The 21,408-nt window shown below is 41.6% G+C and overlaps 1 protein-coding gene across 1 annotated transcript in view; it reads left to right on the top strand.

Moving 5' to 3' along the window:
- The first annotated feature begins 502 nt into the window (after positions 1-502).
- LOC137273160 (complement C3-like) overlaps positions 503-21,408 on the top strand; it is a 34,698-nt gene continuing 13,792 nt past the window's right edge. Inside the window, exons 1-22 of the mRNA XM_067805647.1 lie at positions 503-674; positions 3,777-3,943; positions 5,222-5,422; positions 6,101-6,171; positions 6,738-6,866; positions 7,467-7,509; positions 7,609-7,702; positions 8,512-8,611; positions 8,747-8,986; positions 10,533-10,730; positions 13,517-13,636; positions 14,483-14,575; positions 14,786-14,986; positions 16,019-16,177; positions 16,522-16,596; positions 17,039-17,144; positions 17,833-18,015; positions 18,294-18,426; positions 18,789-19,017; positions 19,898-20,107; positions 20,713-20,815; positions 21,171-21,272. Coding sequence (XP_067661748.1) covers positions 586-674; positions 3,777-3,943; positions 5,222-5,422; positions 6,101-6,171; positions 6,738-6,866; positions 7,467-7,509; positions 7,609-7,702; positions 8,512-8,611; positions 8,747-8,986; positions 10,533-10,730; positions 13,517-13,636; positions 14,483-14,575; positions 14,786-14,986; positions 16,019-16,177; positions 16,522-16,596; positions 17,039-17,144; positions 17,833-18,015; positions 18,294-18,426; positions 18,789-19,017; positions 19,898-20,107; positions 20,713-20,815; positions 21,171-21,272 — 3,046 coding nt within the window. The 5' untranslated portion in view covers positions 503-585. The remainder of the gene's footprint in view (positions 675-3,776; positions 3,944-5,221; positions 5,423-6,100; positions 6,172-6,737; positions 6,867-7,466; positions 7,510-7,608; positions 7,703-8,511; positions 8,612-8,746; positions 8,987-10,532; positions 10,731-13,516; positions 13,637-14,482; positions 14,576-14,785; positions 14,987-16,018; positions 16,178-16,521; positions 16,597-17,038; positions 17,145-17,832; positions 18,016-18,293; positions 18,427-18,788; positions 19,018-19,897; positions 20,108-20,712; positions 20,816-21,170; positions 21,273-21,408) is intronic.

The following is a 21,408-nucleotide window of genomic DNA, read 5'->3' as shown; positions in this document are numbered from 1 at the left end:
AAGGTGTGCAAATGGTATGTGTACTTATGGTTAAAGAAAAGTATATACATGTTCCATGTTTCATTGTCATGTTAACAAACATACTCTGCCTAGTTTTGTGTTTGTACGTACATATTCATTCGGAACATGTTCTATAAAGATACATTTAGTTCCAAGCACATTCTGTCATAGTCTGGCATAAGTATGACATTGCAAAGAGGTACGCCATCATACAGTGCTAAAGACGGTGTGAAGACTGTTGTTAGTAGAACACTCATTAGTCGATGTAATATCCACATAATCTGAAGGACAAACCAACGCAATTGACGTATTCCTTTAAACTTTGTTTCCTGAATAGCCCCCTCCCCCACCCCAACACTTCACTCTTGCGCAACAGATGTCCCCGCGACGACTGTGAGAACGGGGCACGTCCCAACCCCATCAGTATGACTTACACCACGCGTTTCCCCTCAGACACGAGCACTCATATTTCTCGACCTCTCGCCAAAGTTCAACGATATTTCTACGCCGGGATCTATCCCACATGGCGATAACACTTTGTATACATTTTGTGATTCTGTCGTAAACTTAATAGGACGCCATCCCATGTGCACGTCTGTGAATATCAACATGGTCCGCCATTTTCTCAGCCTTGGGTTTCTTGTGTGGAGTTTAGTGGCAGCCGAGGACACGAGGTTAGTACTGTTTTGTGATTGTATGAAATAGGGTAAGGGTCATCTGTGGGCGTGTTTTCATGTAATTGTGTATATAGGGCCAGACAAGGTCTTATTACGTACGCAGAGGCTGCGGGGCCCTCGTGTGAAAAGAAACACGTGAAAAAAAAACTATGTCCATTCACGATTACCATACAGCTGCACGACCTTGATCATTGGCTAGACATGCTACATGATATACAGGTTATATATAGGGTAATTTAGTTCCCCAAATAGCAGGAGATAAGACTATCTTTTGGGTGAATTGTAAACACTGTTGTCTATGTGTAATTGTTGCAAAGAAAGCTTTACATATGATCTGCCTTTTCTTAATTATGGATTATGTGCATGACTGGGACTGAAACAGCTTGAGACGGAGACACAAACGTTATTGAATCTTCATTGATAGAAATTCCATTACTTCATGATAAAACGTGCGACGCTTCAATACATTGGCCTATTACACCGACACACCAATACCTGGCCTGTTACACCGACACACCAATACCTGGCCTGTTACACCGACACACCAATACCTGGCCTGTTACACCGACACACCAATACCTGTTCTATTACATCGACAACCCAATATCTGGTCTATTACATTGACACCTCAATGCCTGGTCTACTACAACGATACCCCAATACCTAGTCTGTTACAACGATACCCCAATACCTGGGCTGTTACATCGATACACCAATACCTGTTTTATTACATCGACAACCCAGTACCTGGTCTATTACATTGACACCTCAATGCCTGGTCTGTTACATCGATACACCAATACCTGTTTTATTACATCGACACACCAGTACCTGGTCTATTACATCGAAACCTCAATGCCTGGTCTATTACATCGAAACCTCAATGCCTGGTCTACTACAACGATACCCCAATACCTAGTCTGTTACAACGATACCCCAATACCTGGGCTGTTACATCGATACACCAATACCTGTTTTATTACATCGACAACCCAGTACCTGGTCTATTACATTGACACCTCAATGCCTGGTCTGTTACATCGATACACCAATACCTGTTTTATTACATCGACACACCAGTACCTGGTCTATTACATCGAAACCTCAATGCCTGGTCTATTACATCGAAACCTCAATGCCTGGTCTACTACAACGACACACCAGTACCTGGTCTGTTACAACGATACCCCAATACCTGGTCTGTTACATCGATACACCAATACCTGTTTTATTACATCGACAACCCAATACATGGTCTATTACATTGACACCTCAATGCCTGGTCTATTACAACGATACCCCAATACCTAGTCTGTTACAACGATACCCCAATACCTAGTCTGTTACAACGATACCCCAATACCTGGTCTGTTACATCGATACACCAATACCTGTTTTATTACATCGACAACCCAATACCTGGTCTATTACATTGACACCTCAATGCCTGGTCTACTACGTGAATACTTGGTGTACCACATCGATGTCTCAACACATGGTACATTACATCATCACCTAGTCTGTTACAGAAATGTTTGGTTTATTCCATTACCACCTGATATGTTATATCAGATTCCTCAATGGCTGTTGTACAATATGAAAACCTGGTCTACTGCATTTCAAATAATAGTGGGCCACATTCTTTATTCTAGAACCAAACTCTGATGTCTTATAACACATTTAATTGCAGGATAACCTTCTGCATCCATGTCAAGATATTGATAAGTGTTAACAAAAGTAAAATTGCCCGTCGACTAGAGAAATAACCTTGCGTGTACATATATGTAGCGTGCATTTTAAGTTACAACTCTGGTAAAATGTTTCAATAATTCGATAGGCGAAACATGTTTGTTGAATATATTGACCCCAGTAAAGAATGCCCCTTGTATGACAAGTAGGTCACGAGAGATGGTGTCACGATGCACACACGCCTGAAGGAAGGAGGGATGACTGAACTCTTCCTTCCTTCCAGTAGTATCTACGATAGAGATAGCACGACTCGCACGGCGTGAGCCCAGTGCGTGAGAAGTTTTTTTCACGACTCCTAAGTGTATCGTCACTATTGTCTGTCCATTTGTAAATGTGTCCTTCCGTAGGTAAATGTGTCCATCCGTTTTTGAACATCGGTACATTTGATAAACACTGAGTCCCTCAGTTTGGATATGTCTCTTTTTATATATGTGTCGCTGCTTTGGAACTGTGTTATTCCGATTGAAAATGTGTCGTTCTGTTGCAAAATAGCTCCCTCGGTTTCGTGTATTTGTAAATGTGTTCTCTGTTTCAAAAGCTTACGATGTTTTTGTAAACGTGTTCTCTGTTTGAAAAGGTTACGTTGTTTTCGTATATGTGTTCTCTGTTTGAAAAGGTTACGTTGTTTTTGTAAACGTGTTCACTGTTTGAAAAGGTTACGTTGTATCTGTAAACGTGTTCACTGTTTGAAAAGGTTACGTTGTATTTGTAAACGTGTTCACTGTTTGAAAAGGTTATGTTTTTTTGTAAATGTGTTCGCTGTTTGAAAAAGCTACGTTGTATTTGTAAATGCCTCGCTGCATATGTAAATGTGTATGTACTTGTACCGTTCGTAAATATTTCCTGTATATGCATGAATGTGGCATTCCGTGTGAAATTGTGTGGTTGCATTGCTAAATACCTCCGTTCGTAAATTGTCGCTGAGTGTGTAAATGTGCACATCGTTTGTAAATGTGTATGTACATGTGTAAATGTTCACTCCGTTTGGAATGAGTTGATTGAAATGATGTCTGTAACTACCAGTGCCACTTGAAGGCGACAGGTTGCTGTTATTGCAAGTTTAAGCGTTTTGCTCTCATATTTAGAGGTCGTAAAAACACAAGTTTTTTATTATCAAAGGATATATAATTGCAGTTCTGATAATGTGAACCCACCAGTGCACTAAGCAAACCCCCGTGGGGACATAGAGAGAGAGGGAGGGAGAGAGAGGGGGTACAAGGTATATGTTTTACGAGAACCCCCTAAGGAGAGAGGAGATGTAATTACTCTGGATATGTTTTCACGCCCCCTTAACGAATTACACATTATTTCTTTCAACGTGGAGTGCCCTCGGGGTTATTGTCATTTCAGTCCTGTCTACTTCATTGTTGCCCCCAACGTCATCCACGTCGATACAGATGAAGTAGTTACCGTGACGACGTACGGCGTCCAAGAAGAGGTGACGATACGGCTCTCGTTGCTGGATTTTCCCAAAAGTACCGTTGTCCATTATGAACAGGAGGTCACGGTACCCTCAGGTATGTACAAATAGCTTGGGCAGTGCCAGTCTTGTGCTAAGTACTATATTCATGACTAAAACTTTAGTCGGAGAGGTGCAGTAGACGTTTGGACAAATGTTGCTCTACACATAGCAGATGGTGTTCTTAGAATATCAGAAAACGTAACATACAAGCGTCGTTAACTTGTACTTTTACTCCGTCAACTCATGACGCCACGTACAACTGCTTCAAATATACCAGATGATTAAAGAATATTTACAACACATATTAATGTTATTTCACAAAAACTAGATGATCGCAATACCTGTAAAGACTTATATTTGACCAGCAGTATCCCGTGCTTGTAGAAAGGGGCGACTATAACGGGTTCAAGTGAGTGAGGCTAACTGTATTGACGGAGGAATGTTATCTTATCCCAGATACGTGAATCGATGTTCATACTGTAATCCACCGGTGTGTCTGGTTCAGACTGTATTTACAGGCAAACTAATACATATCAAATATCGTCTACTGTACCGCTAGACAACAAAATAAAGTCAAGTGCTAATGACATACTGGATGATTTTAGCTGCTCTACATATAATTCTGCTCGATGAACTTATTCACACATACTAGATGTAGCAGATATGATGCTCGGAACCTACGTTAAATATATACTAGATGACGACAGGTACTTACGTTAGAGATATACTAGATGACCTCAGATGGGTATGTTAAATATATACTAGATGACGACAGGTACTTACGTTAGAGATATACTAGATGACCTCAGATGGGTATGTTAAATATATACTAGATGACGACAGGTACTTACGTTAGAGATATACTAGATGACCTCAGATGGGTATGTTAAATATATACTAGATGACGACAGGTACTTACGTTAGAGATATACTAGATGACCTCAGATGGGTATGTTAAATATATACTAGATGACCTCAGGTACGTATGTTAAACATATACTACATGACGTCATGTTCTTACGTTACAGATATATACTAGATGACGTCAAGTCAAGTAGTTATATCGGTTTATGTGTACCGGATGACGTCAAGTCAAGTAGTTATATCGGTTTATGTGTAACGGATGACGTCAAGTCAAATAGTTATATCGTTTTATGTGTACCGGATGACGTCAAGTCAAATAGTTATATCGTTTTATGTGTACTGGATGACGTCAAGTCAAGTAGTTATATCGTTTTATGTGTACCGGATGACGTCAAGTCAAGTAGTTATATCGTTTTATGTGTACTGGATGACGTCATGTGAAGCAGTTATATTGTTTTACGGCTACCAGATGACGTCGTCAACGCCACCATCCGCCTCCCATTGTCAGCCCTGCCGCAGACAAAGCTGGACCCCTTCTATGTGTCTCTGGTGGCGGAGTGCTCGTCCCTGGCGCTGTCGTTCAGACAGGAGGTGCCGGTACTGGTGGATGACAGTCCGGGTGTCATCTTCATACAGACGGACAAGCCTGTCTACACCCCTGGACAGACCGGTGAGTACCCACCGCCATTGAATCTTGTAAAGTGTTGATTAAACGCCGAGGATCTTTCAGTCTGATAATTTACTGCATGATCCGGATCAGAATTGATCTTCAGTAACCCATGCTTGTCTTAAGAGGCGACCAACGGGATCAGGTGGTGAAGACCACTGACTTAGTTGAGACAAACTCAAGCACTAGATCACTGGATCTAGTGCATGTTTGGGATGTTAATGTGGTGCTGTAGTGCTTTCATCTTACACTGGTGATGACGGACCAGTGTTGTGTCACACATACACAAGATGACGTTAGCTAAACGGACACCCCTGGATCCATAACATATCGCGAATTTACATAACTGACACACTTACCATCTTAATCCCAGTTGTTAATTGATAGCATACGACTAATAGTAAAATATATGATTTTTGGCAGTCCGATTTCTTTCGTCTAATTCTGACTTTCATGCCATCTGTGGAAAAGACTATGCTCACCTAGATCGCTAAAACACGAGCTCGTCAATATTTTCATAGTGATTCAAAAGCACATGCCTATAGCATAGTCGGTCTCGTATAATCTGTGTTATGTTGGGAGTTCGTATGACAGTGGTAAGGATTTGCCGCTATATCATATCGCAATGTTATAAAGAAACCAACTTGGACGTTGTATGTAGAGTGTAGTTGCTTGTTGCAGTCAATGTCAGAGTGGTTCCGCTCAATGACGCGCAGCTTCCTTCCCACTGGCCAGTGCAGATCGACATCAAGGTAGGACGAGCATGGTGGCAACGTGAATGTCAACCAGTCAGTGTTCATTCGGGAACACATGGGGCTATATGGGCCTGCACTACATAGCTATAAGTATAGTTTCAGTAATCTTAAACGCGACATGGAACCCCTTACAAATGCTTCATCTCAACCCTGCTGTGACATATCTTTTAAAATATATCCCAATAATGTTTTCTATCCATTGCTTTTAGAGAATATCTTGTGCAAATGTATGTACCCCCAAACAAATCGTGCTATCACCGTCCTGGCGTTAAATATTTCTGTTGTTGGAAAATCATTTTATAATTAAGGAAGTATTAAACGTTAGCCTGTAAAACTTTGCTTACGGTCTTTATGTGTGCAGGGACGTAGGTAAAATTATAGAAAAAAGCCCTGGTTTACACATGAGTGTTGTTAAAACGGTTGGGCAAGCCCTCAAAATCAAAATAGTAAACGTTCCAGCCTATCAGGCTTACACAAAACATTGCCTCGCTGTGCGCCTGGTGTGGTCAATCATTACACTGGACCATGTCTTTTATCCAACCGTCACAATGACTATCCCCTAGAACCCGGACAATGTGGCGGTCAGTCGGTCTGTGAGTGAGGGGAACCAAAGCTTCGTGACGGACAGGCTGAAGATTCCGGACAACCCTGTGTATGGGAACTGGACAGTGGAGGCCAAGTTCTACAACATGGTACGTTGCTTTTTAATTATAAACGTTAGCCTATACGACCTTCTTAGTCTAGAGGACAGAGTGTCTACTTGGAGAGTGGACAGTCGGTGGTTCGATCCCCTGCGTCCAAGACTAAATGAAGTCTTTATTAACAGCCACCCAGCCGCTCTGCGCATGACGTGGATAAAGCATCCACATTTCACATTACACTACCTATTGTTCCAATTTGGATTTTCTTGTTAAAGGTTGTCATGGACGGCGCAATCACAGCGCGACTAATGCCCATGCCGAGGTTACAATTATTGCTGTACTTTTATATAAATGTTGTTCCAACGAATATGTCCCACCTGGTAGTTACATAACTAATATCGCCGCAGGTAGGGAATCAAATGTTCACGTGGTACTTCCGGCAGTGCGTATCGACCGTGGCACACTGTAATTACATACATGTTTTGTTTTACCTCAAACCAAATATTGACCGACAGAGCCTACGATGTCATATCCGATAAGAGGAATAGGAGTTATGTAAGCTTGGGTCGATTTATTTCCCTTATTGAGCACGTTGAACGTAAAACAAATAAATACATTAGACACAATGAAACTTTGTTTTGTATGTTTCAGTTGAAAACTTCGTCCAAAGTTCGTTTTGAAGTCAAAGAATACGGTAAGAAGTTATTTCACGTAAACTCTTAGTCTGGTGTGATGTGTGTAAATGTGACATCACTACACTCAGGAATGAATGGCTTCGAACCTTCTGTTTTAGTGTTACCGACCTTCACAGTGAAGTTTGACGTAACTGCGCAACATAGAGTTATCCTCCCTGATACGGAACACTTCAACACAACACTTGAAGCAACGTAAGGTTTTAAGTCATGCTTGTTGTGCAGTTAAGTGAGTGAGTGAGTGAGTGAGTTTAGTTTTACGCATCACATTAGTACCCATGTGGACGATCGAATCCGGATTTTCGGCGTGACGAGCTAACCCTTCGCTCACTATGCTAACACAACGCCCCAATCGTGAAGTTAAGATTTCTGCAAAGGGGAAAGAGGCTGTTAATAACTTCTACTCTTAGACTAAACTGGGAAATGATTTCCGTATCGCCGCCTCCTTTATTTTCAACGCCAATGAAAACAACCCCATACACATTCCTTGTATGTAATTTCTTTTCGCAACTTTTCGAAGTTGTTCGAATTCAAGAGGGTTCTTTATTCTTCGGAGCGCTCCGGGATCGTTATAGATCCTTTCATCAGGTGAACTGTCACCTCATCTGATAAAGGGATCTGTAAAAGAATGGGAAAGAATGCAGAAGCATAAATCTATCAAATATCTTGGGGAAGTGGTAAGGTTCGGATGACAGAGATTTCATAGCGTGTGTCTGTAGGCATCAACACATAGATACACCGCCATGTAAGTGCTAGAGGACACGTTTCCTTCGGTAGTAGAATGGGTACATGAGTTCAGTTTTACGCCTCTTTCAGCAATATTTAAGCAATATTTCAGCGGGTTCCTATCAGGTTCTTAGACTATCAACATACAGATGAAAAACTAAGAGTTTTAAGGCAAACAATAATGAGAGAAGTTAAATGTCCTACACCTATGTTACAGTGAAGATCACATTTCTTAACAAATCGTTGATGTGAATAACATCTAATGTTCTCAATTGCAGATACGTTTTCGGGAGACCAGTCAAGGGTCACGTGACAGTGACATATGGACTTGTTTGGCACGGGCACGTGTTTCCTATGGGAAAACAACGTAATATTTTGGTAAAATTTCACGTGATATAATAGTTTGGGTTTTTTTAACTGGCATGATTGTGTAGACTTAGCGATCTGTGTGCATGACGTGGAAAGTATTTGGAAACGATCATTCATGTTGACAATAACCCCGATTGTTTCTAGCTGAACAGTACGGGGATGGCGGAATTCCACGTGAAGACGGACCAGGTGAAGCTTCCGGTGGAGAGTGTGTGGTTTCCTAATGGAGGGAGGCTGTATTTAGAAGCTGATGTCACAGAAGAGGCTTCTGGAAAAGTGGAACACGCTATTGACCAGTCTGTGGTTTTTGCGGAAACTGCTTATGTTTTCAAATTTACAAGATCCAGTAGATTTTTTAAACCAGGACTTCCGTATATACTGAGAGTAAGTTCTGTGTGATAATATCAGATATATATACTACCGACAAAAACAAAGGGAACTGATGAAATGACATTGAATAATGCAATTACAATATACTCTAAATGTCCACAAAATCAATTTCGAGTTTGAAGTTCAATATTTGGTGTGTTCGCCATGTTGGTCAAAACATACACGACACATTGATGACATACTTTTGATTAACCTCCGGATGGTTGCCTATGGTATTACTCGCCATTCCGATTGATGAGCTACCCAATCTGGGTTAGGTTGATGGGTGTGAGGTCCCTTGGGTACAACTGACCCCGCACCGATCATGGTTAAGAATTGCCGCTCTGGCATACAGCTATTTCAAGCCCATAGATGTACCTACAATATGATACATACAGTACAAAAATCGAAGTAGTACTTTGGGGATCAGGGTCTTGGGAAGCTCGAAAAAACAGGATTTCCCGATTCCCAGCCAAACAAATTTGTAGCGGTAAGTCACCTATTTTCTTGTTTAGTTCACAGTATCCACAAACGACTTGTACCAAAACATGTTGAATTGATGGCACCTGTCAGCGAGCTAATCGCCACTCTTTTGGAGACACTCACACCTTACCGTCATAATGAGTTTACGTACTTTTATTCATAGCAAACATGTTTGTGTCATGCCCCTTCGCCATTGACGACCATGGCATTGACCTACCCCGCACTGAAAAGAGTCAGCGATCTGATAGGACACATTTTACTTATAGCCAATGAGTTCCCTGCCTCTTGTTGAATTTGCCCCGAAACGAACTTGGTGTGTTGACCTCGTTACATGTAGACCACGTCTGTGTCAGTACATATCCTGATGGCGGTTTAACGTTACAATCCCCTGTGCTGTTTCGTACCCAAGATTCATTCTTCACGATTTTGTCTGTTCATTGAGGTGTTCACCTCAGTTGCATTAATGAGTTTAGCTTCTGTGTGCACGAGCATCACGTGTTGTTCATGCATCGTGTGTCATTTCATTGTGATCGTATGATGCGTTAGCTGCATTCAAAGTCTTACTTCCCTTCGTTTTGTCAGCAGTTTAGTTGTACAGAACAGGTATTATATTTTTCAGTCAGGTTTGAACCTTTTTTTAATTCTTGAATAGCGTCGGGTATTGAATTGTTTACTCATATCCACCTGTGATCTTAGATTTGTTTACACAGCGTTTTCCCATCTCCTTTTCTCCTCATCTTATTACATTAGCCGTCATCAACCCACAAGTCAACCACAGCCCGTTACAGCCATGTGAAAAGCGAGTACCCAGACAAATATAATCAATGCTGGTGATCAGCTTAGATGAAACAAGATTACAGGAAGTAAGATTTGCTAGATCTGGGTGAAGAATGCTTGAGGCAGACTACACTGCAGATAAGACAAATGCATTCGCTTGTGGTGGAGGAAGGATGTTTACACGAACCCGCGAAATATTGTCATCACCTGCAGGGGTCATATTGTCCTCACATACAAAAGTCATATTGTCGTCACATGCAGGTGCCATATTGTCCTCACATACAGGTGTCATATTATTCAGGTGGATGTAGTCCGCGCTAACGGAGAGCCTGCGCGTGGGCTGACTGTGGTTGTGGAGGGTGAGGCGGCCGTGAGGGAGGAGAGTATCCAGCTTATACCCTGGAATGGAGGAGAGAGGCGAAACTTCAAGACAGATGACAATGGAAGGCTGACGCTTGACTTCCGGTTACCCTCTGACGCTAAGAACATTCACTTCATGGTGAGGATCACACTCCATGTAAAAGTGTATCCAAATGGTTGCTGCACTGCAATATTTCACGTACAATATCGTCTATTGGGCAGCTGGATAATTCAGCTTCATTTACAATCCGTTGGATAAAAAAGTGAAACTAACTGGAAACACATAAGAGTCTTTAAAGCTTGCATTCCGATCGTAAACTTTGAGTGATTCAGTAGTGAAGATATTGTTACGGTTAAGAATTTACCGTGACAAACGATGTAAGAAATCCCTTGTGAACCAGCAAACCAGAACAAGTCATAAACGTTCAAATTATGTATTATTATGCAACGGGAGCAAGGTATACAAAGTCACAAGTCAATAGTCACAATGCTGATTACAAATTCAATACAAATGAGACAAAATCTAAGGCAATGGGTCACAAGATATAATATATCAAACTCACCAAAGTCTCAGTACGAGATTTTATCAACTATGCAGAATGTAAACACAGCGATCGGTCTGACAGCAGATAATGTTGATTCAGGCGTTGACGGGTTTTGATGATCAAGCGTTGGTAGTGATGTACGTATATCCTCCAGTTATGTGAATGTGTGTCGCCCTCAACACGGCAACCAGACTTTTTATGGCCCCGGCATGTAACGCGGGGGGTTAAAGTCGACACCTCGTCTGTCCGTCCGTCTGTAATCATTTTGTTTCCGGAGCATAACTCAGAAACCGTTCAACATTTTTAGACCAAACTTGATAGATATAGTAATCTCAGCCTATGGTTGTGCCTTTTGCTATTTACAGATTTTTGGCATTTATATTTTTTTTTGTTTTTCCATGGAACATTTTGGTGAACATTTCAAATTTTCTTAGTTTCCATGGAAACGTTTCGGACTTAGTCTCAAAATGGAGGGATGGGCTTCATTTCCAGAGCAGACCTCAAAACTATGCAATATTCTTCTGCAATACTTGGTAGATATATGAGTCTGAACCTGTAGTGGTGCCTTTTGGTATTTACAGGTTTTTGGCATTTATAATTTTTTTTTGTTTTACCATGGAACATTTTGGTGAACATTTCAAATTTTCTTAGTTTCCATGGAAACGTTTCGGACTTAGTCTCAAAATGGAGGGATGGGCTTCATTTCCAGAGCAGACCTCAAAACTATTCAATATTTTTCTGCAATACTTGGTAGATATATGAGTCTGAACCTGTAGTGGTGCCTTTTGGTATTTACAGGTTTTTGGCATTTATTATTTTCTTGGTCTCCATGGAAACGCTTTGGCCTCGTGAGAGGTGTATTTCGTTTCCGGAGCAGAACCACAAACTCCTTTTTTAAATATATGTCAGTAAAACCTAGTAGATATGTGTGGCAGACCCCAGAGTGGTGCCTTTTGCTATTTCCAGGCTTTTTGTGATTTTTCATTTCTTGGTTTCCATGGAAATGTTTCGGACTTAGTCTCAAAATAAAGGCAGAGGCTTCGTTTTCCGGTCAGAACTAAAAAAACATTCAATATTTTTCTGCAATACTTGGTGGATATATCAATCGGAACCTAAGGTGGTGCCTTTTGCTTTTTACAGGTTTTAGTGATTTAGCCTTTTTTCAATTTCCATGTTTCGTTTCCGGAGCAGAACTCAAAACCTTCTTCATATCTGTTGGTAAAACTTGGCAGATAGGTGTCGCATACCCCAGAGTGGTGCCTTTTGCTATTTACAGGTTTTAGTGATTTAGCGTTTTCTCAATTTCCATGTTTCGTTTCCGGAGCAGAACTCAAAACCTTCTTCATATCTGTTGGTAAAACTTGGCAGATAGGTGTCGCAGGCCCCAGAGTGCTGCCTTTTGCTATTTACAGGCTTTTTGTATTTATTATTTTCTCGGTTTCCATGGAAATGGAGGGATGGGCTTCGTTTCTGGAGCAGAACTCAAAACCCATTCAGTATTTTTCTGCAAAACTTGGTAGATATATCAATCAGAACCTATAGTGGTGCTTTTTGCTATGTACATGATCTTGTGATTTATTATTTTCTTGGTTCCCATGGAAACGTTTTGGACTTACTCTCAAAAGTGAGAGGTGTGTTTCATTTCCAGAGCAGAACTACAAAACTTCTTCATATCTGTCAGTAAAACTTGGCAGATATGTGTGGCAGACCCCAAAGTGGTGCCTTTTGGTTTTTAAAGGTTTTTGTGATGTATTATTGTCTTGGTTTCCATGGAAACGTTTCGGACTTAGTCTCAAAATGGAGGGATGGGCTCCGTTCCCAGAGCACAACTCAAACATCATTCCATAACTTTCAACAGATCTTGGCAGATATATGAGACAGATCTTGAAATTGTGACTCGGCTGATTACAGATACATGGTATTTATAATTTTCATGAATTCCATGGAAACAATTCAAACTTAGTTTTAAAAAAAAACAGTAAGTAACTGTGAGATGATTTGTCCTTTCAATCATGTGGGGGCCGGGGGGATATGTCATCTTCTGATGACTCTTGTTATATGTGCTCAGTCATTTCCCGATAGTTCGGGCACATACGACAATCGTCAACGCTGTAGTATGCCCTAGAATAAGTCTCCCTGAAGTGAACACATAGAAAACCAAGAACAGATAAATTCCGGAAAACCAGAATCCTAAAAAAGTGCTGACCATCTGTTAAACGAAATGTGACCCATCATAATTATCATTCAAAACACTAAATGTTCTGATCCAATAATAATTATTACTGAATAAATAACAAAACATACAGAAAATACACACTCGTAACAATATCACAAACATACACTGTTTCCATGGTATAAATCACACCCTGTTCTATTTCAGCTGAAGTCAAAGACAAAAGGTCTGGCAAGAGCGTCTGAGACTGTGGCCCATTTCGGCGCGTCCCCATACTTCTCCCCTTCAGACACCTACATGTTGGTGAAGGCCAACCCAACTGCAGGGGTGAGTGATCGCTATAACCCCGACACATCACGGCTCATCTTAGCTTTCACTAAATTCGCTGGAAAACGTTATTTTGAAATACACTTAAGAGGGGAAAGTGTTCATTGATGGTTTCGCATGTGCGTTACTGATATGAAAAGATATCACATGGGAGATATAGGCACAATCAAACCTTACCACAGTATCTTGGAACACTATTTTGACGTAGTCAGTTATCGATGCGCCAAAAGTGAGTGAGTGAGTGTGGTTTTACACCGGTTTTACCAATATTCCGACAATATCTCCGTGGGAGCAGCCGGAAATGAGCTACACATTATAGCCATGTGGGGAATCGAACTCGGGGGTTTCGCGTGCGTCAAAATTAGAATACACCGCTTATATCTGGAGCAGACGAGCAGCACATTTTACTCTGAGCACATCGGTGGTCACTAGTCACATAATTGGGAAATGTTTAGAGACATAGTTTAAATGATAAGCATAATTTTACCCTTTTGGCATTTCGTATATGTACATCAGGACGAATGGTTTTAAGTGACAAGTTTCGGGGATTTCACAGTTTCGAGACTCGTGCCGACATATCTGATATCAAAAGGATGAGATTATTGTGTTTGGAGAATGCCCAATGACGATGAATGTCGTGGGTTAAACAAGTCCTTGGACCTCACGCACACGCACCTGTCACTCCACCAATTCATCATAAGGAAAGCGGTCATCAGTCAGCAAAATGTATCACACGATACATCTCCGATTACATATATGATTGAATACGCTGCTGAGCACACCTTGGAGTTTCCCTTTTGGATATATATTATTATGCTATTGACTATTTACATGATGTATTTCCAGGACTTCGAAAACGATATTCCTGCCGTTGGAGACTACATCACAATACAGACAACGAACACCGACCCCGTTGACCTCAATATCATCAACCTGCTGGTATGTACAGGAACTTGACTTTTAAATAAAAGCCACCAAACCATTTCTATAATCATGGGAAGTAAGAACTTCCTTTTTTGTCATTGACGTCAATGTAGAAATGTCTATCACAATTCTATTAATTTTCTTATCGCGATTAAAGAAACACGATTAACAAAATTAGGAATTATAACACGTAGGACTTATCGGTATCGTTTTTCAACTTTTTAGGTTGTGTCAAGAGGACGGGTTGTGTTACAACTGAAAACTCGGAATCTGGGCGGCGCACGCACACAGTTCCACTTCCCTGTTACACCGGAAATGTCACCGAGTGTCCGCCTACTGGCGTTCTCAATGCGAGGCTCGGAGGCCGGATCAGAGGTCATAGCTGACTCAACGTGGCTTGACATCGAGGAAAGTTGTGAACATGAGGTATTTTTTTACACAAAATACTTAAAAGCATTGTAGTATCAACATTATGATTGTACGTCCATGACCAGACGATGTATAAATTAAAACAACGTCAACGAGAAGCAACAAGACGTCAGTTCAAGAGCTGCCACGATCTTGATAACTATTGTACATAATACATTGGACTGTAATGGGTTTTGCTACGAAAATCATCATGGAACTGGTATGTTTAAGCAGTAATCAGGAGAATGCTGTTCTAAGACAGGTCAGCCCGGATAAACGTACTGTTTTCCATTCCTTTACAATTAACTAGTGTTTACGGTATGTATACTTCACAAATTATGGTGACAAGGCCTTCACCTAATGTGAATACCTCGTGGAGGGTTTGGCTCGATGGCACGGTTAATTCCCTGTAGTCGGAACTGTACAGTCTTAATCAATATCAATCACTCGATTGCTTGCTTAAGATTCAGTAATCTATGGACCTGCAACTGGAATACTTATTTGTGCGTATTACACAGCAAATGAATGTTACTTCTTTAAGAAATACAGTTCGATGTACCACCATGTGTATTGTGTAATAAAGCACACTTTCGCCCTGAATCTTTAAGGATAATTTCGTTTAACCTAAGGCAGATAATAAACACACGGCGGTGTCGTGACCTAAATTAAGAAACCCCGCACAATGCCACCTGACGCGCTGGGTTTTTTTCTTTCCACGCTCCCCTGCATCGTGAGGTCATTTACAATGCGACGTAATGCAAAAATGTTCGATCATGAGGGGGCCGACTAGAATGCCACAATGACACCAACACATTTTGACGTAATGCAAAAAGTGCATATTATCGTCTGATATCGTAGTGTCGGAGCCTTTGATCTTTCACCGAAGCATCTTAGAAACCAAGTCAATCACTTGATTGTCTGGTCTCAAGCATTTGCAGCTTGTCGCATTATAGAATAAATACGTGAGAGTTTGGCGTTAAGCAACAATAGGTTGTGCTAAACTCTAAAATACACTGTATTACGTATAACAATCAATCCAGATGATTACAGATAACGATGAATGACGACTTGTCGAGACGGGACCACTACCGGCCCGGGGACACGGGAACACTGACTGTGAAGGGCATGCCTCATATGGAAATAGGGCTTCTGGCAGTCGACAAGGCGGTGTACTACCTCAAGAACAAACTCTCCTTGTCTAGAAGCACCGTATGTGTATAACATGGACATGTCTACCTTTACAGCTTTAACGCTTTGAACACTACTTAAATTAACAGGTTCTAAATTCGTAAAGCTTTTGTTGTCTTTTAAATACTTGGAAATAAATTCTATGTGCGGAATATTGATCATTTTTAATTATGAATCATAAAAGTTCCTTTCCTAATTCCTTTAACGTAATCGAGATTCATACGCTGATTTGTATAATCCAAACACAAAAACAAGTCGAGATCCCTTTTAGTAATATTCAGATTATATTTCTAGATTAAGATCTGACGAACATAATATTAAGATTACTGACTATATTCCTGTAAGGTGTCGCCATACTGCTTCAGGTTTTCGACTCCCTCAAACAGCAAGACCGTGGGTGTGGCAGAGGAGGAGGTCGGGACAGTGCTAACGTGTTTCAGGTGAGTCTTTCATATATTACCCGTATTTACTAGACTATCCACATGTACATGTATTTTCAGTACAGTGATGCTCCAATGTGTCTATTCTGCTATCACACCAGACACAACGCAGCACAACACAGCACACTGGATATGTTACACCGCCATGTAGAAGTATGAGTTACAGGTGTAATACCTTGACGTGTGTGCATAGATGACATATTTGAATGTGCACCTGTCTACAACCAGCTGCTGTGCTTGCAAGTACACATAAGCTGCAGTACCTTAACGTTGATTCATTCATCATTCAGCTGAAATTCATTTACATTGACGACTGTTGGTGTCTACTTGGAAGATGTTAAGTATTCAACGGACAATTATAGTGGGACATTACAAAAACTAGGGCGGCCTTCAGTGAGACTTTTTCGTGTGTATGATACCCACTCACTTTTCTGTCGCCCAGGACGCTGGACTGACTGTCCTCACGAATGCCGGACTGAGAACAGAGCCCCGAGCACAGAGGGCCTGCTCGACCAAGTACGTCAGACGACGCAGAGGGGAATCGAGAGGTTGATTATTTAAACATTTTTGCAACATCGTTAGGGTTAGGACCCACTAAACGTAAAAGTAACAATGGGTGAGCAATATTCTGTTGCAATCTTTAAGCATTCTCACGACAGAGCAAGGCGTTGTCTCAAGTATTACAATGTGTGTCACTGAACTTCGGGGTGACCACAGTGCACTTGTTCCCTGACACCTTAATTATTTACAAGTATTTGGAATACTTAAAAGTCGTGTTGGTCCGATCATAATGTGGATAACGTAGGTTTCGGGCCATCACTGTTCTGTGTTTGAACGTCACATAATGAACCGATCGTTGCAATGGCATGTGTGTCCCAATGTTGGTTGGATGTATATTTGTTGTCATTCATACATTCAAAGACTGTATTAATAAAAGTAGGTCTAAATCGCACGTACGCACAATATCCAACTTGATGACATTCTTATTTACACATACACACCTTTCGAATCATTCTTTCATACACTGTTCTTGATTCAACCTCTTATAGTTAGTAATCATACAGAATCTTCATCTGTGGCCTATTGCCGCTCTCCAAAGCCGTCCCTTCTACAACTTCACTAACAGCAAAAGTACAACAACTTCAATCAAAACTAGTAACATAATCATATCCACACCTAACATGTATGATCACATTCCACAACAATACTCCAGCTACTATAGCATTGTTCCGACAGAAAGTGCCATGGCGACGTTGTGCTGTAATGAGGGTTTCGCCGTCGAGAACGCCACCATCTCCATCTGCTACAAGTTTGCATCAGTTGTGAAGAACGGCACCAAGTCCGAGGAATGTGCTTCCAGCTACTTCCGGTGCTGCAAACACCGTGTAGAGAACCCTAGCAACCACACGGGATCGGGCAGTGAGATACTAGACAAATATTGCCATTTCAATAATCCAAACAGGATGTTGATTATCTTTAAAGTAAACATAAAATACATATCCATGGTAACACTTAAGATCAGTGTTCAAATAACTAATTATGCAGTTAGAATCAGATAATACTGCTGTCTATGTTATGCTGGTATACATATGATTAAATATTGCTAAACGTCGGTCCTCTTTTAAGTCCATGTCACAGCCATGAATAACACAGTCGTAGTATTCAGATATATACATTATTCCTCCATTTCGAGAAAGGAATCACCAAACCCGAGGACGTAGAAGACGATGGCCTTGACCTACCGTTTGACCAGAACGACGTTGACGTGTCCTCCATACCCCTCAGATCCAATTTCCCCGAGGCCTGGTGGTTTGAGGACTATGCACTAGAGTAAGTAGAGAATGAATATTTTAATACAATTGTGAGTTCAGATTTACTCAGCCTTTAGGAATACTCCAGCAATATCACGGCGGGGACCACCAGAAGTGGTTGTACCTACCTGGGGAATCGAATCGGGGTCTTGGAGGTGATGAGTTAACGCTGTAACCACATGGCTACCTGCCGCCCCTTGATTGTAGAGGAACCATACTGTAACACTAACGGCAAAGACCCCATCTGTTTACATTTCACTGTGTTTGCGGCTCATCATTGGTTTGGCTCGGATATACATATTTCGTTTGCAAAGATGGTATTACTCCGAAAGTGGAGCCATCAGTGTCCTTCATTATTTACCGCTGTTGTTTTTTTATTAGCGGCGATGGGAAGACGGAGATCGAGTTCACCCTACCGGATACGATCACGACGTGGGTTGTACAAGCGATTGGCGTCTCAAGACGCCATAGCTTCTGTGTAGGGAAGGCCCACAACATTAAGGCTTTCAAGAACTTCTTCATCCAGTTAGACCTCCCCTTCAGCGCCATCCGTCTGGAGCAACTAGAGGTCAGGGCCACCGTGTATAACTACATGGACAGGAACGTCACGGTGAGTTGGTAACGTCATAGTGGGTAGACGACGTCACAGTGGGTTTCTAGCGTGCTTGGGGACTGCGACGGTCACCGGGTGAAACGCCAGTCAGTAGGCGATAAATAGCAATGCCATCTGCATTGAGGAAGAAGGTAAAGATATGTGGTCGTGTCGTGGCGAATTGGGGACGTCTGTGGGAGTAGGGGACGCCTAGTTAAGGTGTGAGCGTCAATGAGTAGGTTTGTTACGATACGTATGGAATGTCATAGTGAGCGAGAAAAGGGCACTTTGTATTGGGAACGTAGCAGGTGATGTTGGGTACGTCACGGTAAATATGAAACATAAAAACGTGGAAACGTGACGGTGGCTACAGTGACTTTTGAAAGTCAAGTCGAGTTGGGAACATGACAGCGAGAAGAGGCAGTCGCACGACGCTACTGTCAGAGGAAACGTCACGGTTGGGAGGGTAATGGTGGGAAACGTCACTTGTTGGATATTTCTACTAATGGTATACAACTTGTTCAGCTTGACCTGATCAAGTGAATACCGATGCATTGCGTACTGGTTGGGTCTGCTATCGTGAAGAGGTGCACCATTGTCAGGTGATTGTTAACATGCCCGGAAAGCCGAGACAAGGCTGCCGTTTGACACGTCAGCGTCGAGATATTGTCAGCCATGTCCCAACTTTCTTAAAAAAGAACCCACAAGTGGTTTAATGTTTCCGATGTACGCATGCTTCGTACGAAACATCTATAACATTCTCTGCCCCCTATTTAATGAAGTTGAGTCGACTTGCCATTTGAGCCATTTGCTCTCCCAGGTCATCCATCTGAAGAGTAGCTCGGGTCAAGCTGAATAAGCTTTATGTATATTTATGTTGTTAACAAATGTTTTTCAGGTGAAGATGTATCTCTCAAGTGAGGAGGGAGTGTGCTATTCGGGAGATCCCGGTGAAAACTCGGAAGTTGCCGAGCTAGATGTGCCAGCCAATGACGCGTCCTCGGTATCTTTCCCTATTATTCCGCTGGAGGTGGGGGAGTATCCCGTGAGGGTGGTAGCCTTCTCCCCCTGGGGCTATGACGCCGTGGAGAGAACGCTCAGGGTTGAGGTAAGAGTTGGTTACAAGAATATCAGACTGCTCAATAATAGCACCGTTAAATGCTCTGGGTAATTAGCTGTGGACGAGACGTAGTGCAATACAATGGTCCCAAATTCGTTCAGTACATTCCCAATTCATTGCTTGTTTGTGGTTATACGTCACAACTACAGTCATGACGTCAACCTATTGTTGACACTGTAACTATGGCCTTTCCGTGTCAGATTATACTCGGAGATATATCATGAAAGAAAAGACACAAAATTACAGTGTTGTCATCGAGGTACATTGCTATTGTACTGGAATTTACATAAATTTGATTTTGAAAACATTATGTTATTTCAACTCTGAAGTTTAATATATTCTTCCTCGGAAAATGGATTGCGCCGAGACTGTTGGAGATCTATCTTTCTGGATATGAATCCAGTTTTGTAAAACATATGTCTCAGTTTCTCACGACCATCCTTTGTTGTTGCCTTAATGGTACAGGTCAAAAACGTGCATCACTGTAGTGTGTCCTCGCATATATATCGGACATTCCGTGATGAACTGAAATACTGTTAGAGCGGCGTCAACCAAACCAACTCACTCACTAATACAATACATTATAATACAAGGGGGAAGGGCTGGAGAAGATCCACACAGTGTCTGTGATGCTCGACCCCACAGGCAAGAGGCTGCTGAGAGACACGCCCTACAACTCCTCATTTGGTCTCAAATGTGCGTATGTCGGTGGTACTTATATTTAGTTACGAACTCATGCTTTGACGTGCCTAATCGGTTAGTTGAAGGTAAACCATAGAAAATCTTGTTGGAATGGCCGTTACACTTTAAAAGATGTATCTTTCAATTCAGTGTAACTGTAATAACAAGGAAGACACGGGCTTAGAAAGGAAATATTTCACTTCTATATGCACAAAACACCACGAATTTTGCCTCAAATATAGTCTAGGCCAGTATTTATTTACAATTATATCTAATCTAAACATTTGAACCAACAGGAACTGTGTTGTTGATACTGTATCATTGATCACTATTGATATATTGAGCACGAACAATTGTATGACATTTGCAGCTGAAATAAACAAGCATCAGAGCAAGCAGAAGGTGGAGGTGGACCTACAACTCCCCAAGGAAACCATTCCCAAGACGGAAAAATGTTCGGTCAGCGCTATAGGTATGTAGAGTGATATTTACACCAATAGGGCATTATCTACAACACAGGCACCGACACCCTTCACATCGACAGGTGCATTAAGTTGCATAGTACACGTACAGATCCGCCCGTGTAGTGGGCAGAGTAGAAGGTTCGT

Source organism: Haliotis asinina, chromosome 2, assembly GCF_037392515.1.
Source record: "Haliotis asinina isolate JCU_RB_2024 chromosome 2, JCU_Hal_asi_v2, whole genome shotgun sequence".
In the NCBI taxonomy this organism is placed as follows: domain Eukaryota; kingdom Metazoa; phylum Mollusca; class Gastropoda; order Lepetellida; family Haliotidae; genus Haliotis; species Haliotis asinina.
Note: the sequence above shows the minus strand (reverse complement) of the source record. Positions and strands in the feature narration are given on the sequence as shown.